The 20,482-nt window shown below is 45.2% G+C and overlaps 2 protein-coding genes across 2 annotated transcripts; one reads left to right on the top strand and one right to left on the bottom strand.

The window, feature by feature from the left end:
- Positions 1-11,830: 11,830 nt before the first annotated feature.
- LOC123444339 lies at positions 11,831-12,445 on the top strand. The gene has a single exon (XM_045121026.1). It carries the CDS (start codon positions 11,979-11,981, stop codon positions 12,333-12,335), a length of 357 nt encoding a protein of 118 aa, XP_044976961.1. The 5' UTR covers positions 11,831-11,978; the 3' UTR covers positions 12,336-12,445.
- A 145-nt stretch (positions 12,446-12,590) lies between these two features.
- LOC123444338 lies at positions 12,591-15,290 on the bottom strand. Its single transcript, XM_045121025.1, has 9 exons — positions 14,709-15,290; positions 14,473-14,601; positions 14,250-14,376; positions 14,028-14,148; positions 13,774-13,855; positions 13,610-13,660; positions 13,339-13,377; positions 13,103-13,196; positions 12,591-13,001 (listed from the first exon to the last, which is right to left on the bottom strand). The coding sequence occupies exons 1-9, from the start codon at positions 15,144-15,146 to the stop codon at positions 12,874-12,876; spliced, it is 1,209 nt and encodes a 402-aa protein (XP_044976960.1). The 5' UTR covers positions 15,147-15,290; the 3' UTR covers positions 12,591-12,873.
- Positions 15,291-20,482: the final 5,192 nt, after the last annotated feature.

The raw sequence follows: 20,482 nt of genomic DNA, 5'->3' as shown, positions 1-20,482 counted from the left end.
TTCAATCTTGCACTTGAAGCAAACAATCTTGGTTGAGTTCTTGATTGTTCATGCCCCTTATTGTTGCTCTTGGACTTCTTATTCTTATTGGGGTTGAATCCAAGTCCACCTTTGGGGATTTTTGCCCACACAAGATATTGTTGAGTGTGGACATCCCTTCATGACTCTTTTCTAGGTCTTTCTTCAAAGAAGTGACTTGGGCCTTGAGCTCTTTGATTTATTCTACATGGTTAGTATCAACACAAGTACTAGAGGAAGTATAAGCATCATTGTTAGAGCAACAAGGCAAGGAAAGTAATTCATGACAAGATGTAGTAACATTATGAGTAGATGAATTACAAGGACTAGCACATGTCAATATAGCATTGACTAGAAGTAGTGTTAATGTCCACATGAGGCTCACTTGATGTTACCTTCGTAGTAATAGCACCATGTGCTAACTTTAGCACATTATGGGATACTAGAAGGTCATCACGAGATCTTGTGAGCATTACATCACTTTCTTCCAATTTCCCATAATTGCTAGATAGCAACTCAAGTTGAGCCCTTACCTCAACATTCTCCTTTAATATGGATGCTTTACAAGAAATAGAGTTAGTAGCACAAGAATCATCATTAACAACAAGAGGAGAAGGCAACTTCGCAAGCTCTTTTCCATTTGAAGCTTCAAGTTGAGCATGAGACTCGGTGAGTTCGATGAGCAAACTCTTAATGGCCCTTGAGCCATTTTCGAGGTGCTCAAAGTTCTCAAGGAGTTTAGCATGTGTAACTTCAAGCTTATCATTTTTATTTCTAAAATCATTAGCCACCTCGAGAGCTCTATCATGGGATTCCTTTAATCTAGATAATTCTAAAGCAAAGGTCTCCTCAAGAGATTCCTTGGTGGTTTGTTCATTTTCAAGAGCTTGAGATAGTTGTGCAATCTCATTAGCTTAATCACGCTCATGACCTTCCATTTACTCAATGGTGGCCTCATGCTCCTCGAGATAAGATTCCAACTCCTCAATATATTTATTGCCCTCAATGGAAACAGACATGATTTCCATGACATAGGAACGAGCAATTTTATTCTTATGAAGATCTTAAAAATCATTTTCCCCTTAATTTTTAAGGAAGCAATATTATCACTCTCCTCATCATTATCATCAAACTTATTATCATCAACATCATCATCATGAGATATATTGGGATTCAAAGTAGGAGATACCTTTGAAGTCTTAGCCAAAAGGCAAAAGTGAGAAACAATAGATGATGGTGTAGGATACCGTGAAGCATCATTCAAGGCCACATCTTGTTCCATGGACTGATTGATTTCCTCTACATTGTTATCACAAAAACTCGAGGAAATAGATATATTTTTAACATGGCAACAACATATAGCAAGCATAACATTATGAGATTTAGTCAAGTAGTTTCTACATGATATGCAAGGACTATCAACACAAGCATGTAAAACATCTAAAGTGCTCAAAGTGTTAATGTCCAAAGATGAAGCATTGCAATAAGACAGTGATGAAGGATCATGAACAATAAGCCCACTATCATCTTTGCAATGATCACCACTACCCACCATATCATTACCTTGTGGCAATCCACATGTAGGTGAAGTAGATGAAGTTGAGAAGACAACATGACCGGAGGTGGAGGGAGAACAATCATCCCTACAAATCTTGGACACATCATATTTATCTTGAAGCTTTGTCCACAACTCATGAGCATCCCGGAATGGCTCGAAATATAAATACATTGCTCAAAGCATCAAAAAGCACATTATAAGCTTGACCATTGAGATAAGAGTTTTTCTCATCCACTAAAGATATATTTTGAGAATCCTTTTGAGGAGAAAAACCATATCTACAATTTGCTCTAAATTTGGGTCCATGACCCTAAAGAGATTAAGCATGTGAATTACCCAAACTTCAAAATTTATGCCATTGAAACTAAGAGTTGCGCAAAATCCTAATCCCCTAGTCGACATCCTTACTCTCTAGGTGGTGAAAACAAATAATGAGAGACCTAGCTCTGATACCAACTGAAATGATGTGGATGTCACCTAGGGGGTGAATAGAGGTTTTAAAATAATTATGGTTTAGGCTTGAACAAATGTGAAATAAAACTAATGTTTAATTAATCAGGAACAAAACCTAAAACAACTAGACTCAGCTATGTGCACCAACAACTTTTGCTAAGCAAGATAAACAACTAAGTGATAGCAAGATATGTAACAAGAAATAATATGGCTATCACAAAGTAAAGTGCATAAGTAAAGGGCTCGGGTAAGAATAATTGAGGCACGCGGAGATGATGATGTATCCCGAAATTCACACCCTTCTGGATGCTAATCTCCGTTTGGAGCTGTGTCGAGGCACAATGCTCCCCAAGAAGCTACTAAGGCCACCGTAATCTCCTCACGCCCTCGCACAATGCAAGATGTCATGATTCCACCAAGGGACCCTCGAGGGTGGCCACCGAACCCGTACAAACAAGGTTGGGGCCATCTCCACAACTTAATTGGAGTCTCCCAACAACACCATGAAGCTTCACCACAATGGATTGTGGATCCGGGATGACCTCAAATGCTCGGGGAAATCTCCACAACCTAATTGGAGACCTCGACGCTTTCCCACAGTTTTTACACCACAATGATTGAGCTCCAAGGCACCACCAAGCTTCTACGATGCCAAAGCACCCAAGAAGAACAAGCTCTAGGGTACCAAGCACCCAAGAGTAAGAAGATTCTCAAACTTCACTTCCATGTATTACCATGGAGAACTCAATCCTATACACCAAATGCAATGGCAAGGGCACACAGAGTACCCAAATCATCCGCTTCCAAATCCCTCCACAACAACTAATGTTATGGAAGAAAATGAGAGGAAGAGAAGAACCCGAAGAACTCCAAAATCTAGATCCAAGGGGTTCCTCTCACATAGAGGAGAAAGTGATTGGTGGAAATGTGGATCTAGATCTCCTCTCCCTTTTACCTCAAGAACTAGCAAGAATCATTGGAGGAATTGAGAGATAGAAAGCTCGAAGAAGGTCAACAATGGGGCGCAAATACGAGATCAACGAATGGGGGACATTGGGGAAGAAGCCCCACTTAAATATGCTCCTCTGAATCCAACCATTATGCCAACACGTCGTGCTCAAGCGATAATATCGCTCAGGGGAGCGGTACTACCATTTAGCATGGTCAAAACAGCCCAACAAGACAGAAAAACACGAGTGTAGTTCTGTGAGAGAGGTAGTACCACTCGAGGGAGGGGTTGTGCTTCTTCAGAGGTAGTGCCGCTCGGGGGAGAGGTAGTACCTCTTATTAGAGGTAGTACCGCTTGTAGGAGAGGTAGAACCGCTCGGGGGAGAGGTAGTACCGCTCATGGGAGAGGTAGTACCGCTTGAGAGCTAGTACTGCTCGGGGGAGGGGTATTACCTTTTATCAGAGGTAGTACCACTCGGGGGAGAGGTAGTACCGCTTGAGAGGTAGTACCGCTCGGGGGAGGGGTAGTACCTCTTATCTCAGGTAGTAACTCTCATGGGATAGGTAGTACCGCTTGAGAGGTACTACCGCTCAAAACTACCGCTCCAGAAACCGCTCAGTCCGACACGAAAAGGGTCAAGACGCCGAGGCAGCCGCACTTCTGAGGGTACTACTGCCCGAGAGCGGTACTACCGCTGACCTGGGCGGTACTACCTCGGATAAGAGGTAGTGCTGCTTGGACATTTTCACGATGAAAAGCATGAGTATGAGAACTGCCTTAACTTTTGCATACAAGCTCCAAATTGGGCAAACTCAAGATTGTTGGATTCAGGACGACGAGAGATATCCAACAGAGAAAGGAACATCTTAAGAAGAGGGGATATAAAAATGTCAATGATATAGAGATGTGGAAACCTCTATGAGTGAAGAACCGGCAAAAACTCCAATATCGAAAATATCATAGAAAATGCATATGGACTCCAATGAACTCGAGCTTATCATAAGGATGACCATAAGCTCTAAAACTCACAAAGAGAAACACCAAACAATAACCAAGAAAGGTGATGCAAGGATGCAATTGGTTTGAGCTCTCAACGAAGGGTACGATCAAGCTACTCACTTGAGAGCCCCCCCTTGATAGTACGACAACCTATCCTATAACCCAGTCTCCCAACTACCACCGTGAGACTGGTAAAATAGAAAAACTACCAAGGGCAAACCTATACCTTGCACATTGTCCACTTGAGCTAGATGATGACGATCTTGACTTCCTCAAGATGTACCACCTCTCTTGATTGTGTTGGCTCGATGGACACTAGTTGATTGCTCCCCCATACTCATTTTGGGTGAGCCACTCTTCAGCACATCTTCACAAGTCCATTGCCACCAAAATGGATGGCAAGCTTCAAGGATGATATCTTCGTGATGCTCCACTTGAACTTGCATACTGCAATCTTGATGACGATCACCACTTCATGTCATCCTCCATGGGTTGTATGCGATCTTCCTCTTGACACAAGCCCATGGAAACACACCTAACCCCACATAGAACTCTCACGAAAACCATGGGTTAGTACACCAAGCATAATGGACAATGCTTACCATACCATGGGATCACTTGATCCCTCTCGGTACATCTTGGACGCTTTGTGTGTTGATCAACTTGATTCACTCTTTGACTTAGTCTTGATCAACCTTGTGTCTTTATGGCCAATCTTTGGATACAAACTTGAATACCACCTTGGTCATCATATAAACTCCTTGAAACCAACATATGGACTTCAATAAGTGCATATGAACAAATCCTTCGAATGTAACTCAAGGCAACCATTAGTCCATAGGGATTCTCATCAATTACCAAAACCACATATGGACAAATATGCTCTAATAGATATTCTCTCCAAAAACAAAGTAAGGTTGTCAAGGCTACCCCATTAGAAAGTGACAAGGCACATGTAGGTTTTCACCACAAGAATCTACAAGTTCAAAGTTGTAAGAGCATCCCCAATATACGCGTGTAGGCGCGGTGCACAGTTTTTTTACAGCACGAGTAGCTGCCGTTTTTGCGCGCGACTAGTCAGTTGCTTCAGCACGTGCTGTAAAATTTTAGCGTGCCAGCATGCTGCTTCAGCGGGCGTTGTAAAATCGAGCGTGTGCGCCAAGCCGGCGCAGAAACAACACATACAAGATGATCTCAAACATCCAAAATATGCAAAGTTTGCACAAACAACCAAAAGAAAGTTCATGACATATAAGTTCACACAAACGAATTAAACATGAACAATCATTCCTCATCTTCTTCCTCCTATGATTTGTCCATTTCTTGTTCCGATCCTTGATCCTCTTGTTTGTCCTCTCCTTCATTGGAAAGTCGGATGGTGTTTGCCCTATCAACAAAGGCATCTTGTGAAGGCATGTGAGGCACACCGAAAGCTTCTATGCCAGCCATGCCTCCAATAGGTGCTCCCATGCCTCCCATGAGAGACGCAAAACTCATTTCTCTCATGGGAGCACCCATGGAAGCTCTCATGTCTCTGATACCACCCGTGGTAGCTACAAAGCCTCCCATGGAAGCTCCAATCACTCCCATGAAAGCTCCCATGCCACCCACCGGTGCTCCCACGCCTCCCATGCCACCCATGGGTGCTCCCATGCCCCCATGCACATCATTCTTTTCTGCATCAAGATTTGATCACGGCAAAGGTTGATGTACTCCTTTTGCCTCCCATGGAAGTTTGATGTGTCCATGCAGAACAAGTACTTCTCCCATTCCAATAATCTTGCTTTCTCCTTCATGTACAATTTTTTCTCCTCCAATGCCACTTTCCTCTCCTCGGCCGCCACTCTCCTCTCCTCGGCTGCCATCCTCCTCTCCTCGGCCGCCGACTCGTGGCTCCTTGCCACCTTCCTCTCCATCAATGCTTCCTTGCTTGACTTCACAATAGCCTCTACAACACTCTTTATCTCTTCATCTCATCCCTTCTTCTTCTTCTTCTTCTTCTTCTTCTTCCTCTTCTTCTTCTTCTTCTTCTTCTGCTTCTTATCTTTTGACAGTTTCTCTCCTAATGGTCCTTTTGGATTTGAGTAGGCAACCGAGTTTGGTGTAGGGATCCTCTTGCCGCCTTCACTTAATGCATCATTTTCATCCTCATCCAAATCAATAGTTGCATTGTTCTTGCCTTCACGATTTTTCCATTTCTCTTCATCCTTCAACACCTCGTAGCAATGGGGAAACACAAATGTCCTCCCTTTCTTAGTCTTCTTCTCTTCTCCTCAAAACAAGTTTTGTGCAATGTTGAGTTACAAAGTAAACAACAAATTATCACTAGAGACGCAAAGGATGAAGGGTGAACACAAGATGCATGGGACGCATTGGAAATGACACTCACCCTATCTCTATCATTACTGTCACTTGGGTTTATCTTGTCAACCGACGTCATTGCCGCCGCCCACTTGTGACAATCTTTGTTGATCATTGACCACCGGGACCGACGAGATCTTTCAGTGCGCTCAATTCCACTCTTGTTGGATGTGTCAAAGAACTCCTTCATCCGAAGCGAATATGTATCTCTAGTTTGATCAGTTCCAATGATGGGATCCATAGACATATTCAACCATGTGTTGCAAAGCAATTTGTCTTCGTCGAGGGTGTAGTTGAAAGCCCTTCCTTTCGGTGCACCGACCAAACCCTCACCCCCATCATTCACTTCATATGCGTCTTCATCAACTATCACATCCCTAGCTCCCATTTGATGTTTAGCAAGAATGTGCTCATGTTTTATTCTTGCATTAAAAATGAAAATAGAAATCAAAGAAAAACCCTAGCACTTCTATATTCAACTCAATTCAAATCTTGTGATAAATCAATGAACCCAAAATGGCCTTCATAAAAGCCCCCCTTTTTGATAAATATTGGAAACAATATTCCAGGGGTAGAACTTATTTTTAAAATACATTTGGCATTTTATTTAAATCACAAAAGCCACTGATAATATCCAATTAAGGGGTTTTAAATATCTGTGGTTATTATAAAATGTTGAACTATTTTCATTGACTTGGAAATATTCCAAGTAACACCCCAAAATTATTTTCACTATTTTAGGAATAGTTTGGAGCCAAAAATAAAATGAAACAGATGTCAGAAAGGTTTAAATAGAAAGCAGAAATGAAAAAAAATAGGAAAAAGTTACGTGTCGCTCACGTTGGCCGAGCCCATCATCTCCCTGTCATTTTCCTATTCGCCAGTCGGCAGCAGGAGGTGGCCGCCGCTTCCTCCAGCGTGGCCACACACCTGGGTGCCGCCTGGCCTCTCCGTCGCGCAAGCCGCAAAGGGATAAGCCTCTCGAGCCCATTCCATTCCTCTCCCTCTCCCCATTCGCCCTCTTGCTCCCCTCTCTCTCGGTCGCCATTACAGCCGAGCTCGAGCTCGAGCTAGCCGTCGCTCAGGCCGCCCGTCCCTGCCTTTGAGCCGCGCAGAAGCTCCGCCGAGACGTCCCGAAGCATCCCAGCTAGCCACACAACACCGTGAGCTCCCGAGACGCCATATCGCCTTCATGTTCAACCTTCGGCCACCAAGCTCGCCGTCGGTGATTCGTCGTCTCCAGGTCGTCCCCGAGCCAGCTCTTGTCGCCTCTGCCCTCTCTGTGAGCTGAGGAATCCATTCCCGTGCTTTTCCCCCTTGTTCCCGAGCTCTAATCCCCGATTCCACCGGAGCCCGACGAGATCCGCCGCGGGAGCTCGTCGCCGGTGACGCTCCGGTGATCGGTTGGTCATTCCGAGACCACCATCGGCTCCAGCTCGTCGAGTAGGTGCCGTAGGTGCCCAGTACCGTGCGTGTTGAGCCCCGTAGTAGTGACCTCGACGAGGCCCGAGCTTCGGCCGTCACCAAGCTCGTCGCCGGCGTCGATTCCGGCCACCCCAGCCCCTGGGGTTTGCTCCATCGTGCGCGCCATCGAGTGGCCGTTCTCCCAGTGCCTTCCGCCGCTCGATTGGTCATCGGAGACGCATTTCCGACACTCTCCGCCGTCCCTAGTGCTGCCGGAGGCTCATCGCCGGCGAGATTGACCTCGTCGCCGGTGGGTTCAACCCCCCTGAGCCAATGACAGGTGGGGCCAGCCCCTGGTTAAATAAAACTAAACTAAACAGAATTAAAGAAAATATTAATTTCTAATCAGTCACTCACATGTGGGCCAGCCACTGTTAATTAGCTATTTAACTCAAAGTTTAACTAAAAACTAACCAGAGTCACTTACCAGTGGGTCCCACTGGTCAGGTTTGACTTTCAGCGGCCAGATTGACCTGCTAATGTCATGCTGATGCAGTAATACTATTTCTGTTTTAAAATAATTCCAGAATAAGTCCAAAACTTTGGAAATTCATAGAAAATTAAATATAACTCCAAATTTGACAAATAATATATGTAAAATGATGAGAAAAATTCAATGAACATAATGATGCTATTTTCATGCATGAAAAACAAAGCTATGGAACATCATCAGGTCAAATCAATTAAATGAATTTGATAAATATATTATTTCAAATAATATTTGAATTTTGAATTCAAATCAGATTCATACTAAGGTTCTGTTAGTCACCTCAAACCATGCTACATTTCATTTTATGCCATGATCATGCATCATATTGTTGCATTTGAATGATATTGATTGTCGTTATTATTTCGGTAGGCTCTGCCCTTCCGGATACGTCCGAATATCCGACTAACGGATTTAATCCTTCTACTGAGCAAGAAGGCAAGCACCCTTTTGATCATCCCGATATAATCCCATGTTCTGCTCTTGCTCCCACTTATTGCATTAGGACAAAATATTTCAAATGCTTTACTTCGGTAGCTGAACCTATTCCTTTGCATGACATGTCATTGTCACAGTAAATAGCCAAACCTTGCAACCTAGCATACCTCATAGTTGCTTGTGCCATGATGTGTCTTATCCTGCTATGCTTGCTATGCCTAGAGTTGTGTCAGGTCTGTTTCATCTGGGTGATGAATAGGAATGGATGAATGTGTTCTAGTGACAAAGAATAAGTGTGGAACCTGATTTGGTAAAGGTACCGATGAAAGGCTATGTAGGAGTACATGGCGGGTTGTTTCATTGGAACCGTCCTTAGGAACTGAGTTCCGTGTATGTATTCCAAGACTAGATACTACCACATGTCGGGCCCTGAAATATGACCCCGCTCGACTTATTAATCGCCTATTACTCGGTCCAGGAGTTGCAAGTAGTTGTTGGTGTTTATAGTCATGCTGGAGGTCGTGCATGGTGCTGACCTTAGAGGTGGGCTGTGATGCGGTAGGCAGTGGCACGGTGTACCAAGTGGCACCCGGATGGTGGGCTTGGGAACCCTGCGCACATCGTTTGGGGCCGCAGTGGAAACCTCAGCCAGACTTCCGTGCGGGTTCACTCTCAAATAGGCGATAAACCTGGACTAGGTATTAGCGAGGTTAACGGTCGTGGCCGACTCCCTCGCTGGGCTTTGGCTTGAAGGTTGTCGAGGTGCATGACGTGCACATGGCGATAAGTGGCGAGAGCATGTGTGAAGAAGTACACCCCTACAGTGTTATGATCTATTTGAATAGCCGCGTCCGCGGATATGGACTACTTGAAGACATATGTTGTTCATAGATTACTTTAATGGCATATGTTGTTCATAGACATATGTTGTTCATAAAAGTATCAAGATAAGTGTGAGTATCATGTATGTCATTTCCGTAGGGAGACGGAAAGGAGTCCATGATAGTGTATTGTTGTGGTGGTAGTGGACTCGTGTACGACTTATCAAAGTTGTTTAAAACTATTTAAAATTTGTAGTTTAGTCTAGCCAAGAGTCAAAGCTGGCTTGCTGCATGAAACCCCACAACCCCCTTTGTTGATACATGTGCATGAGTAGATAGGTCTGTTCTAAAGTCTTGATGAGTACCTTTGTACTAATGTTTGTTTAATAAATGTTGCAGAAGATACCCACGAGCCAACAGGTGGGTTCTATCTAGACCTCGATGATGACGAGTAGCTGGTGTCCCAGCTACGACCTGACCCCTTTCAGAAGGGATATTTAGATAGTCAGGTTTTATGCCTTTTCCTTTCAACTGTCTGTACTGAGACAACTTTAATGCTTCCACTTGGTTTGTATGACTTTGCTTGTATGACTTGAGTGTCGGGTCGTGTGACCCCTACGTGTATGAACTTATTATGTAAGACTCTTCCGAGTCTTCTAAATAAATGGTGTGATGTTGTGTGCTTATGTTGTGATGTCATTGTTGTATCTATGTATATCAAGTATGTCATGCGTACGTGTGATGCACTGTGATATGTATGGGATTCGACACCTAGTCGTATGCCCTTAGTAGCTCTCTATACAGAGAAATTCCCCTTAGTGTTTCCATCGAGCCTTGGTAGTTCGCTACTGCTCCAGACACATTGGTTGACCGGCATGTATCCTTCTTAGCTGATGTGTCTGTCCCTACGGGGAAAAGTCACGCGGTGTAATGGAGTCCTTGTAGCTTGCTACGACTCGTCTACGCTCGCTGATGACCGACACCTGCTTTGTTGGGTTATGTATGCATGTCTCTTTACAGTTGAGCCACTTGAGTTTATGACTAGTTATGTCGACCCGGGTTCTTTGACATTGGAATGCTAGCGACACAATTGCATACGTAAGTCAAAAGGCGCAAACGGTCCCGGCTAAGGTAAGGTGGCAGCCGTGGGGTTAACCGTGCGTGAGACCGCAAAGGGATGCGATGTGTTACAGTCTGGATTCCTATGGCTTAGGATCGGGGTCCCGACATCTACTTCATTGGTTTGAGACCAATTGTTGGAGTCAACACCCATAGTCGACATATATGCGTCATCATGAAAACTACAAAGTAATATGACATAGGAAAACTAAATCAATCTACATATGTGCACATCTGTCAACAACAACAAATCAAAAACAAAAATTATACCTTGTGAGCATTTCATCGAGCACTATGTGTGCATGGGCCGTCGGCGCAACAATTTGTGAGGTTTCCGGCGCTTCGGGCGATGGAGGCGTGGCCAGCCTCACTCCCGCCTTCTTCTTCTTCACCGCTTTCCTCTTCTTTTGGGACATCATCGCCATTGCGGTCGCGGTGGCCGCTGTGGTTCGTTTGGAGGCGAAGCTCCGTGGCGCAGCCGCCGGCGACGCGACGCCACCCTGCGCCCTCGTGTGGGGCGGCACGATGAGCCCGCACGCGAGGCCGGATTTCGGAGTCGCAACGACGTCGGCGGTGGCGAGGGAGGTGAAGCCCGTGCTAGGGTTTGCGGCGGTGGCGACGACGAGGTCGCGCGTGTAGGGGGTTAGGGGAATGTCGGAGCACCCGTCCATGGCTGGAAGTCGCCGACGACGATGCGGGGCGAGGCAAAAGCAGGCGCGAGCGGAGAGTTCAGCGGCGGTTGCTCGCTTCGCGCGCGATTTCTTTCTGTCGCGCGTGCGATAGCACACGTCCGAAAAAACAAAGCACGATGACGTTCTATTCGGCGTGGGTTGGTTTTTAACGGGCACGCGATTTTTACGCGTGTGCTGGAGTTGCCGATTCGGTCGCTCGCGCGATAAAATTCCATTTTTCGCTTTTGGAGATGTTCTAAAGTGCACTTTTCTCCTATACTAAAATAATAGGTCTAGTGTTCCTAAAAAAAGGTGTAGTCATTCGCCAAAAAGACAAAAGGCATGTGTGGTCGGCAGCTGGGAAGGGGTCCAGTGTCCATTGGCTCGTCCAAGCCCATCCATCATTTCCAGCGGAAAGCAAGCTGACCTGTGCAAAACGTAGACTTTTCGGTCATTCAGTGACGAGAAGCACCGAGCCGTTACACCCGGCCGGACGAACTAAAAGCTCTCCCCCACCCCAGCCCCACTCCAAACTTCAGACATGGCCGAACACCAAGCCCCAAAATCCCGTCGCCTCCAAATTCCACTCCACCCCGGCCGCCTGTAGCAATAGCAAACAAGAAGCTACTCCGTAGAAGAAATGGAGGGCGACGAGATCTTTGCAAGCCTAGACTCGCTCTGGTTCCACTCCAGCGTCCTCCACCGGCGGCCGCGCTTCAAGCAGTGCTCGGAGGAGCTGAAGCCGCCCAGGAGGCAAGACCAACACCCCAATTGCGTCGACGGCGAGGTGACGCTGGGAGCGAGAAGAGCAGATCCGAGAAGCAGGGCGCTCGAGGAGCGCATCGAGGCATGGCAGGAGGAGCAGTGGCGGGAGACGCTCGTCATCGCGGCGCCGACACGGTGCTCGCCGGTACCCCCTCCCGCCCCCGGCGAGGGTGTCGCCATGAAGGCCCATCTCAGGTCGTGGGCCCATGCCGTTGCTTGCTCCGTCAGATAAAAGGCGCTCGACCAGTTCAGAGTCTTGGAATTTGGTACGATGTTCCCACTGTTTTGCCTCCACATATACCTGAATAAATACACCTCGCCTAGCTTCTAAGTTTCACATTATATCTAATCTCCTGCACATCTCGATCTGCCAATGGCTGCATGCATTACTCGATGCAGAGGCCGGGGCGATGCCTCCTTTTCGAAAAAAAATCTCGATCTGCCAACTGTGAATCTGTGCAGAAAATGGAAAATGCACAATTCCACATCGAAATTTGAAGAAGTTTCTTTACTTTTACACGTTGTGGGAGTAGCCAGGGGCTGCTGTCTTTTGTACACTTGTTTTACACCTGGGATCTGCATCCTATGGGTGATTTACAGATCATCATCAACCAACTCTAGAACATGATTTAGAGATACTGCTAACACGTCGAATCGAGGGCGGGAGAGCAAATGCTATGCAGCTCTCCTCAAATAATTAGACTATATATACATGGAGGGTTAACTAAAGCTTCATAGAACCACGCATTTGATGTGTAACGACCGTGTTCTCACTCCTGGTTGGACGCTGCCTCCGGAAGTTTGAATGTAGGAGGCCTGTCTGCACCTTTCCTCGAGTATTCTCGCCACCTCCTTGCGGCCGCAGCCGCTCGCTTCACTCTTTCCTTTGTGTCCTCATCTGTTTAACATGTAAACAGGATTATTAGAACACAGATAGGCAAAGGATGGGAGCCCAAATGATCTGAGCAACTGGCAAATGGCAAAATATGCTAGCTTTACCGTTCTTTTGGTATCTTGTCGGTGACCCCCATATATCACTCCATGAACTTCCCTTGTTAGAATCATCTTGGCTCATCCGCATTCTGACCTTATTCTGCAGGACATTGCGCAGATGTTCAGGACAACACACATGCAGTTCATGTGTGAAGAAAATAAAAAGCTTATGATTCTAACATTCCCAAACTGGATTTCGTATGTAGATATAAAGAAATAATGTATAGAACAGAGAATTATACCAAGACTTTTGCTTGTCTTTTCTCCCAGCGCGTACTTGCCTGACAGCAGGAAAGATAACAGAACATGTTAAGAGCTACATAAACTTCATCACGAAAAAAAAGATCTACATAGACTGTGGTTTAAACTGCATAGAGTACTGTAATAAACTTTAGAAGGTGGACGTATTTAGAAATATGTACATTAATTTTTATGATGAATTGCATACAGCCCATCCATCATCACACGAGAAAGTAAGCAGAGATAAATGTAATACATGAGTAAAGATATTACCATCCGGAACACATCAAATGAACTCCCCATCCCAGAAAGCATCAATGCAACCTGCTCAAATGAGAAACAAATCATATGATATTACAAGGTAGGGTAATCTACTACGGAGTATGTTAGAAAACAGCAGAGTGATATCATATTAACCAACTGCAGAAATTCCTTACATTCACTCTCTCAACTCTGCGCATTTCATCCTCGAGGAGTGTAACTTGTGCAGCTGAAGTCCAGTGGATGCAGTCAACCGGACTGGATACACAAAGTTTAGAGGTTTATGAGCATTAGTATTGGCAGCCACAAACTCCTAAATGAAAATAAAAAAACACTCATACTGTTTGGCACAAATGGCAGCATACACATTCAGTAGGTTTGTTACGGCAGTGGACAGATACAAATCAAATAATCCAGACAAGGGCCTCACCAACTGTCAATGGCTTCTTGAATTAGCTCTTCATTTCCTGATTGATTGTAAACTCTTGCACGCCCATAGTCCTCCTCAATTTCGAAAACCTTGGAACACACGTTAGCACAGTTTTTACATCCTGCATAGATGTGAGCAGACAGCAGAACTTAAATAAGAACCCAGTTTAGATAATCTAGCAGTAACTCCTGATCAGGTTATAGCCATCAGTAGTAGTAGTACCTATGCAGCTAAATTCATCGACAAACACATGATCCCTGGGTGCATCATCCAAGAAGGGGTTGGTTGCTGTTGCAGTATATCCATTGATCTCATCATACACCGCTCGCTGGATGGGGTCCGTAAGTACCTGTTCATCCCTTGCTCATGTTAACTTCATAGATTAGATTGCAACGCAAATCTCCCTGAAAAAAGAGCATCCGATTTTCATTTCTCAGGATTTTACCGTGTAAACCTCGTTGATGAACATGCAGAAGTTAGTCACATCGGGGTCGTTCCCGCTGAGATCTGGATGGCAAGCTTTCATGCAATTGTAGTACGCTTTCTTGATCTGCTGAGGCGTTGCATCCGGCATCTGAAAACATGGAAGAATCATTAGCAGCTCGGTAGAAGGGGAAAGAAAGAGTACTGTTTTTCCACAAGGGTGCGAACGAGTGCTTCAGAAGAAGCTGAAGCACTTACGACGCCAAGAACGGCGTAGTAATCTTCGGCGGCGCCCCCCTCCGGGCTGCGGGGCTCCGTGGCCACCGCGGACACCCTGAAGCCCCTCCTCCCCCACGTCCTCCGTCTCCGGTGGCGGTCTCTCCTCCCGGCGCCGGCAGGCCCCGCGACTGCCCATCGCCGGACACTGCCGGAGCAGCGGACGGCCGTGGAAGAGGAATGGGACTTGGCCACCAAGTCGGCGAGCAGCGGCGGTGAGAGGAGAGGAGCCATCGGGTGGAGAATGCTCGATCGCGCTTCGGTGCGAGGGAGGGAGAGAGGAGAAGGTCGGCCGGATCCGGTGGCGGTGGGGATTTGCTTGCTCTGTTTTTCTGCGTTTTCCTGGCAGGCTGCGTTATTACGGTTTTCCTCCGCCACACTTCTCCCGCGATTTTTCGCCACTCTTCTTATTTGCAGCATCGACCTTGCTGATATTCGTATTTGCGTGGATACTCTCGACTTCTACGTTTCGTGAACTTAATAGACTTACTTCCGTGGCAGGTCGTGATGATCTTGTGTAATTACGTCCTCTAATTATGTATTTCCTCCGTCCGAAATTAGTTGATGTTCAAACGAATGATTCTACCTATAGAGGATAACTTTGTAAATAGAATGATACATTCACGGTGTCTTCCCTAGTATCAGATGTGAAGTACGAAGTACTTCTTTATATAAACTAAAATATAAAAACATTTAAATTATTATTTTAATAATTTAAATGTTTTTATATTAGTTTATGAAGGGACTACAAAACATCTCATTTTAAGAGTAGTGCGATTTCATCTCCTTGCTAAATTTGAGAAGATTGGATAATGTAGGGGCTATACATTCATGCTTCAGATTTCAACAAAGAAAGTTGTGTGTCCTAGGCTCCTGGTTGAGAACCTAGAACAAACTGGTGGTGGTGGTAGTCGTGATAGGGATGGGATTTGTCAAAATAAAAAATTGATGTGGAGTTTGAGAACAATGATTATGTCTGGCTAGGCTGACTTGGCATCTTCACTGCCTCCACTTTTGAGAACAGTGTAAGGAATGGGACCCATAGCCGCATCGTGAGGAATCGTTCACAAATATATTCAAAAATAGCGGACTTCTTTTCAAAAGAAAATAAAAATCCCCAATCTCTGAGCGATACAAGCAGCCAGAAAAGAATGAAATCAAACTAAACAAAAGTCTTGGAATCACCCATTTCATTTGTCATCGTGCCTTCAAGACACACAATTCCATTTTAGATACATACACTCTGCATGCTTTTTTTTGCGGGAAATACGCTCCACATGCTGTTAGAACTACTCCCTCTGTTTCTAAATACTTGTTGTTGGGGAACTAGATTAGTTTTCCCCAACAACAAGTATTGTGGTACAAAGAGAGTAATAAAATAATACAGAGTAGTAATTTAATTTCGTTCAAAACCACCAAACACATTATCAAATCGTTTATCAATTTTCTACGCAAAAAAAAAATCGTTTATCAATTTGCCCAAAATTTATTCTATTTATTTGTTTGGGTGAGGCACCGGAGGATGGGATCGTCTCAAGGACTAGTGGATTTTCTTCAAATGCACGATGGCAAAGTAGAAGTTCAAATGTAGAGGCTAATAGTTTGGCAAAAGCAGCTACTAGCTTAGATTTTGGGCACCATTTGTGGCTGCCGGATAGACCAGATGTAATTTGTATGCCGAAAACATTCTAAAGTTATTAAATGTTTCAACACTTAAAAAAAACGTGCATCGACGGAAATTCTAAAATAAATTCAAGAATAAAGCGAGCATCATGACAATCCTTATGGGTTAGGGATATCACTGTCCCCTTAATCTTCTAACCACATGTTGGTTCGCTATGTTCTTAGAGCATCACCAACAACCGCGCTATCGCCGCGCGCGCAAAAATGATTTTGCAGCGTCGAAATTAGAAATTTTAGTGTGCTGAGTCCTACGACGGCAGCAAAATGTTGCGCGCGAGAGCCGCTCCAGCGGACGTGGTAATATTCAGCACGCGCGAGCAGCCGGCGCTTGCAACTTGTTCATTGTGCGAAGACTATATGGATATTTCAAACATAAGAAAAAGATATATCATAGTTTAATTTCACGACACATCAACAATCATGCCACATCAACAACCAAGTTCCAAATCAACCAACCAAGTTCATGACATAAAAAAGTTTCTAACAAAGAAATGACACGTCGACAATCATGCCTCATCTTCGTCCTCCTATTCCTCCATTTCTTCATCCTCATCCGAAGACGATTCTTTCTCCTCCTCCTCTTCATCATTGACGCGCGCCGCATCATCATGTGGACCTCGGTACATGTTGGCAAGATCTTCAACGACATCATGCGAAGATATGTGAGGAGGCACACCGGAAGACTTTTGTCCACCCGGAGGTGCTCCCATGCCTCCCACGAGAGACGTAAAAGTCATGCGTCCCGTGCCCTCCATGATAACTCTAAAGCCAACCATGCCTCCCATGCCGCCCATGGTAGCTCCGAAGCCACCCATGCCTCCCATGCCACCCATGCCTCCCATAGCAGCTCCCATGCCTCCAATGGCCATGCCTCGTTTTTGGATCAAGACTTTTCTCGGGCAAGCTTGACGTACTCCTTTTGTTGCTCGCCGAGGGTAGATGTGTCCATGATGAAGAACAAGTACTTTCCCTTCAACAATCTAGTGCGCTCCTCCATGCCCAATTTCTTCTCCTCCAATGCCACCTTCCTCTCCTTGGCCGCCACCCTTCTCTCCTCGGTCGCCACCCTCCCCTCCTCGGTCGCCGCATCTTGGTTCCTTGCCATCTTTCTCACCTCATTCGCTTCCTTTCTTGCGTTCACAATAGCTTTCATATCATTTTTTAGCTCATCATCTCCTTTCCTCTTCTTCTTTTCTTTTCTATCTTTCTTGCCTCCACTTGGTCTATTTGGCTTGGAGTAGGCAACCGAGTTTGGTGTAGGGCTTCTCTTGCCGCCATCACTTGATGAATCTTCCCCATCATCATCATCCAAATTAATAGTTCGCTTGCGTTTGTTGCTCTCCTCATCGACACCTTCACAGGGCCTCCATTTCTCATCATCCTTCAACACATCATAGCAATTGGGCAAGGTAAATGGTCTCCCTTTCTTGATCTTTCCTTTCTTGCTCTTCTTGTCCTCTCTTTGAAATAAGTTTTGTGCAATAGTGAGCTGCAAACAAAATAACAAGTTAGCACTTCAAACACCAAAGAAGAAGCATGCACATGGAAGAATCATGAAAGAAATGGCACTTATCGTATCTCGGTCATTAGTGCCACTTGGGTTAAGCGTGTCAACTGCCTTAAGTGCGGCCGCCCACTTTTGACAATCTTTGTTGATTGTCGACCACCGGTAGCGAAGAGATCTTTCCATGCGGTCAATTCCACTTTTGTTGTATAAATCAAAGTGCTCCTTCATCCGGATCCAATATGCATCTCTACTTTGGTCCCCTCCAACAGTGGAATCCCTACACACTTTCAACCATGTATTGCATAGCAAGACGTCTTCATCCATGGTGTAGTTGCCCGCTCTTCCTTTCGGTACATGGACGATACCCTCACCATCCCCGTCCACCTCAAACTCATGATTATCTAAATGCATATCATTGGTTTGAGACCAATGGAAATTGTTGGAGCCAACACCCATAGTAGTCATGTATGTCTCATCATTAAAACTACAAAGTATATACAACAAACAAATATAAGCTATCCATATGTATCTATTCATGTAAAAAACAACAATGAAAAAAGTGGGTGAAAAGATACCTTGTGGGCATTCCATCGAACACGTTGTGCGCATTGGACACCGGCGGTACAAACGAGCTCACCGGTGCTTTGGTCGCCGCCACATCCGTTGCACGACGTGCAAGTTTCTTCTTCGGTGGCCTAGTGGAGCCATCCACCGCCTTTTTTTTTCTTTCCCGACACCTTTTTGATGGCCTTCTTCACCGACGGCGCATTTGGAAGCTTCAAGGGGAGGGCACGTGTCACGGTGGGCGCCGGCGCACCGCCACCCGTCGAGGTCGTCTGTGGCGCCATGAAAAGGTTGCGTGCGAGACCGGTGCTCGGAGGAGCTCCGGCGCAGACGAGCCCAAAGCTCGCCGGGCCAGGGTTTGCACTGGCGGCTGAGGGATCGCGAGCATAGGAGGGGGTGAGGGGGATGTCGGCTGTCCATCGGGCGGTTTCGATGGTGGCGGCACGGGACGGGAGCGGAGTGGCAACACGGGCGCTCGACTGTACAGCACACGGTAGCGGGCGCACGAAATATGGGGCGCGCGATGTTGTTTCGCCGCGCTCGCTGAACCGTTTATGCCGCGCGCGTGTTTTTTGGGCCTCCACTAGAGCGTCAGGAGTGGTTGCGCGCACGCAATAAATGCGTTTTTTCCAACGTGGCGCTTATATAACGCGGTTGTTGGAGATGCTCTTATGTAATTGCGTCCTCTATTATGTATATTTTTGTCCAAAATTAATTGACGCTCGTGCTCAAACGAACGTACCTATCTATCGAGTGTAACTTTGTAATAGAATGATACATTGACGCTGTCTTCCCTAGTACAAGACGTGTAGTGCGAATTGCAAAATATCTCAGTTTAAGAGTAGTGAGTTTCCATCTCCTTGCTAAATTTGAGAAGGTTGGATAACCTAGGGGCTATATATTTCATGCTTCAGATTTCAACAAAAAAGGTGTGGGTCCTAGGCTCCTGGTTGAGAACTTATAACGAACTGGTGGTGGTGGTAGTCGTGATAGGGATAGGATTTGTCAAAATAAAAAAATGATGTGGAGATTGAATACAATGTGTATGTGTGGCTAGGCTGACTTGGCAACTTGAGTGCCTCCAATTTTGTAGAGCAGTGTAAGAGCATCTTCAACAAACGCGTTAGTGTCACGCGTTAAAATTTTTATTCAGCGTTGAAATAGTATTTTTTAACGTGTTGAAGAATGTTTGCTTCAAGGGACGCTGCAAAATATGGCATCCAATCAGATGGCTCCACCTGCAGCGGCTAGTGCGCACAATACGGCGCCCCAAATATGCAGATCAAAGCCAGTGCGTCCAACATTTATAGCGCGGGCGTTGCCTTTTTTTGTGCGCGCTCTATTTTATAACCTGTGTCGGAGCATTGTTTTTTTGTTTCGGACGCACAAAAACACCAGTATTTAACACATGGGGTCTTTTTAGGCGTCTATTGGAGATGATTTAAGGGATGAGACCCGTAGCTGCATTGTGAGGAATCGTCCATTAATATATTCAAAAATAGCAGACTTTTTTGAAGAAAAAAATACCCAATCTGTCGGTGATGCAACCAGCCAGACTTGTTTTGAAACAACCCATTTCATTTGTCATAGTGCCTTCAAGACACACAAGTTAATTTTAGACACATACACTCTGCATAACGTTAGAATTAATAAAACAATAGTAATTTATCTTCGTTCAAAACAACAAAACACATTATCAAATTACTTATCAATTTGTCAAAAATGTATTCTATTTATTTGTTTGGATGAGGCACCGGATGATGGGATCGTCTCATGGACTAGTGTGTTTTCTTCAAATGTGGATCGTAGTAGTCATATCCTATGTAAAAATATCACAGCTTCCCTCGCATGCATTGGATGCTGATCGTATGGCAAGAAATCTCAAATCATACAAACATCATCATCACTAATTGGATCATTTATAGGAGTAGAGATATAAATTCAGATGCAATAGTAATTAGGACGGCTGTGAGGGACCCAATAGCACAACAATTGATAAATT

The sequence above is a fragment of the Hordeum vulgare genome, chromosome 3H (genome assembly GCF_904849725.1).
Source record: "Hordeum vulgare subsp. vulgare chromosome 3H, MorexV3_pseudomolecules_assembly, whole genome shotgun sequence".
Lineage (NCBI taxonomy): Eukaryota > Viridiplantae > Streptophyta > Magnoliopsida > Poales > Poaceae > Hordeum > Hordeum vulgare.
The sequence above is the reverse complement of the archived record's forward strand: the minus strand, read 5'-3'. Positions and strand labels throughout refer to the sequence as shown.

What these genes read in the sequence shown, in the direction of transcription:
- LOC123444338 (XM_045121025.1), bottom strand. Translation starts at nt 15,146, where the DNA reads ATGCTGCAAATAAGAAGAGTGGCGAAAAATCGCGGGAGAAGTGTGGCG. An exon ending in ACTACGCCGTTCTTGGCGTC is followed by an intron (nt 14,602 to 14,708) that starts GTAAGTGCTTCA and finishes CCATGTTTTCAG; the next exon opens with ATGCCGGATGCAACGCCTCA. An exon ending in CATTTGATGTGTTCCGGATG is followed by an intron (nt 13,378 to 13,609) that starts GTAATATCTTTA and finishes TCCTGCTGTCAG; the next exon opens with GCAAGTACGCGCTGGGAGAA.
- LOC123444339 (XM_045121026.1), top strand. Translation starts at nt 11,979, where the DNA reads ATGGAGGGCGACGAGATCTTTGCAAGCCTAGACTCGCTCTGGTTCCAC.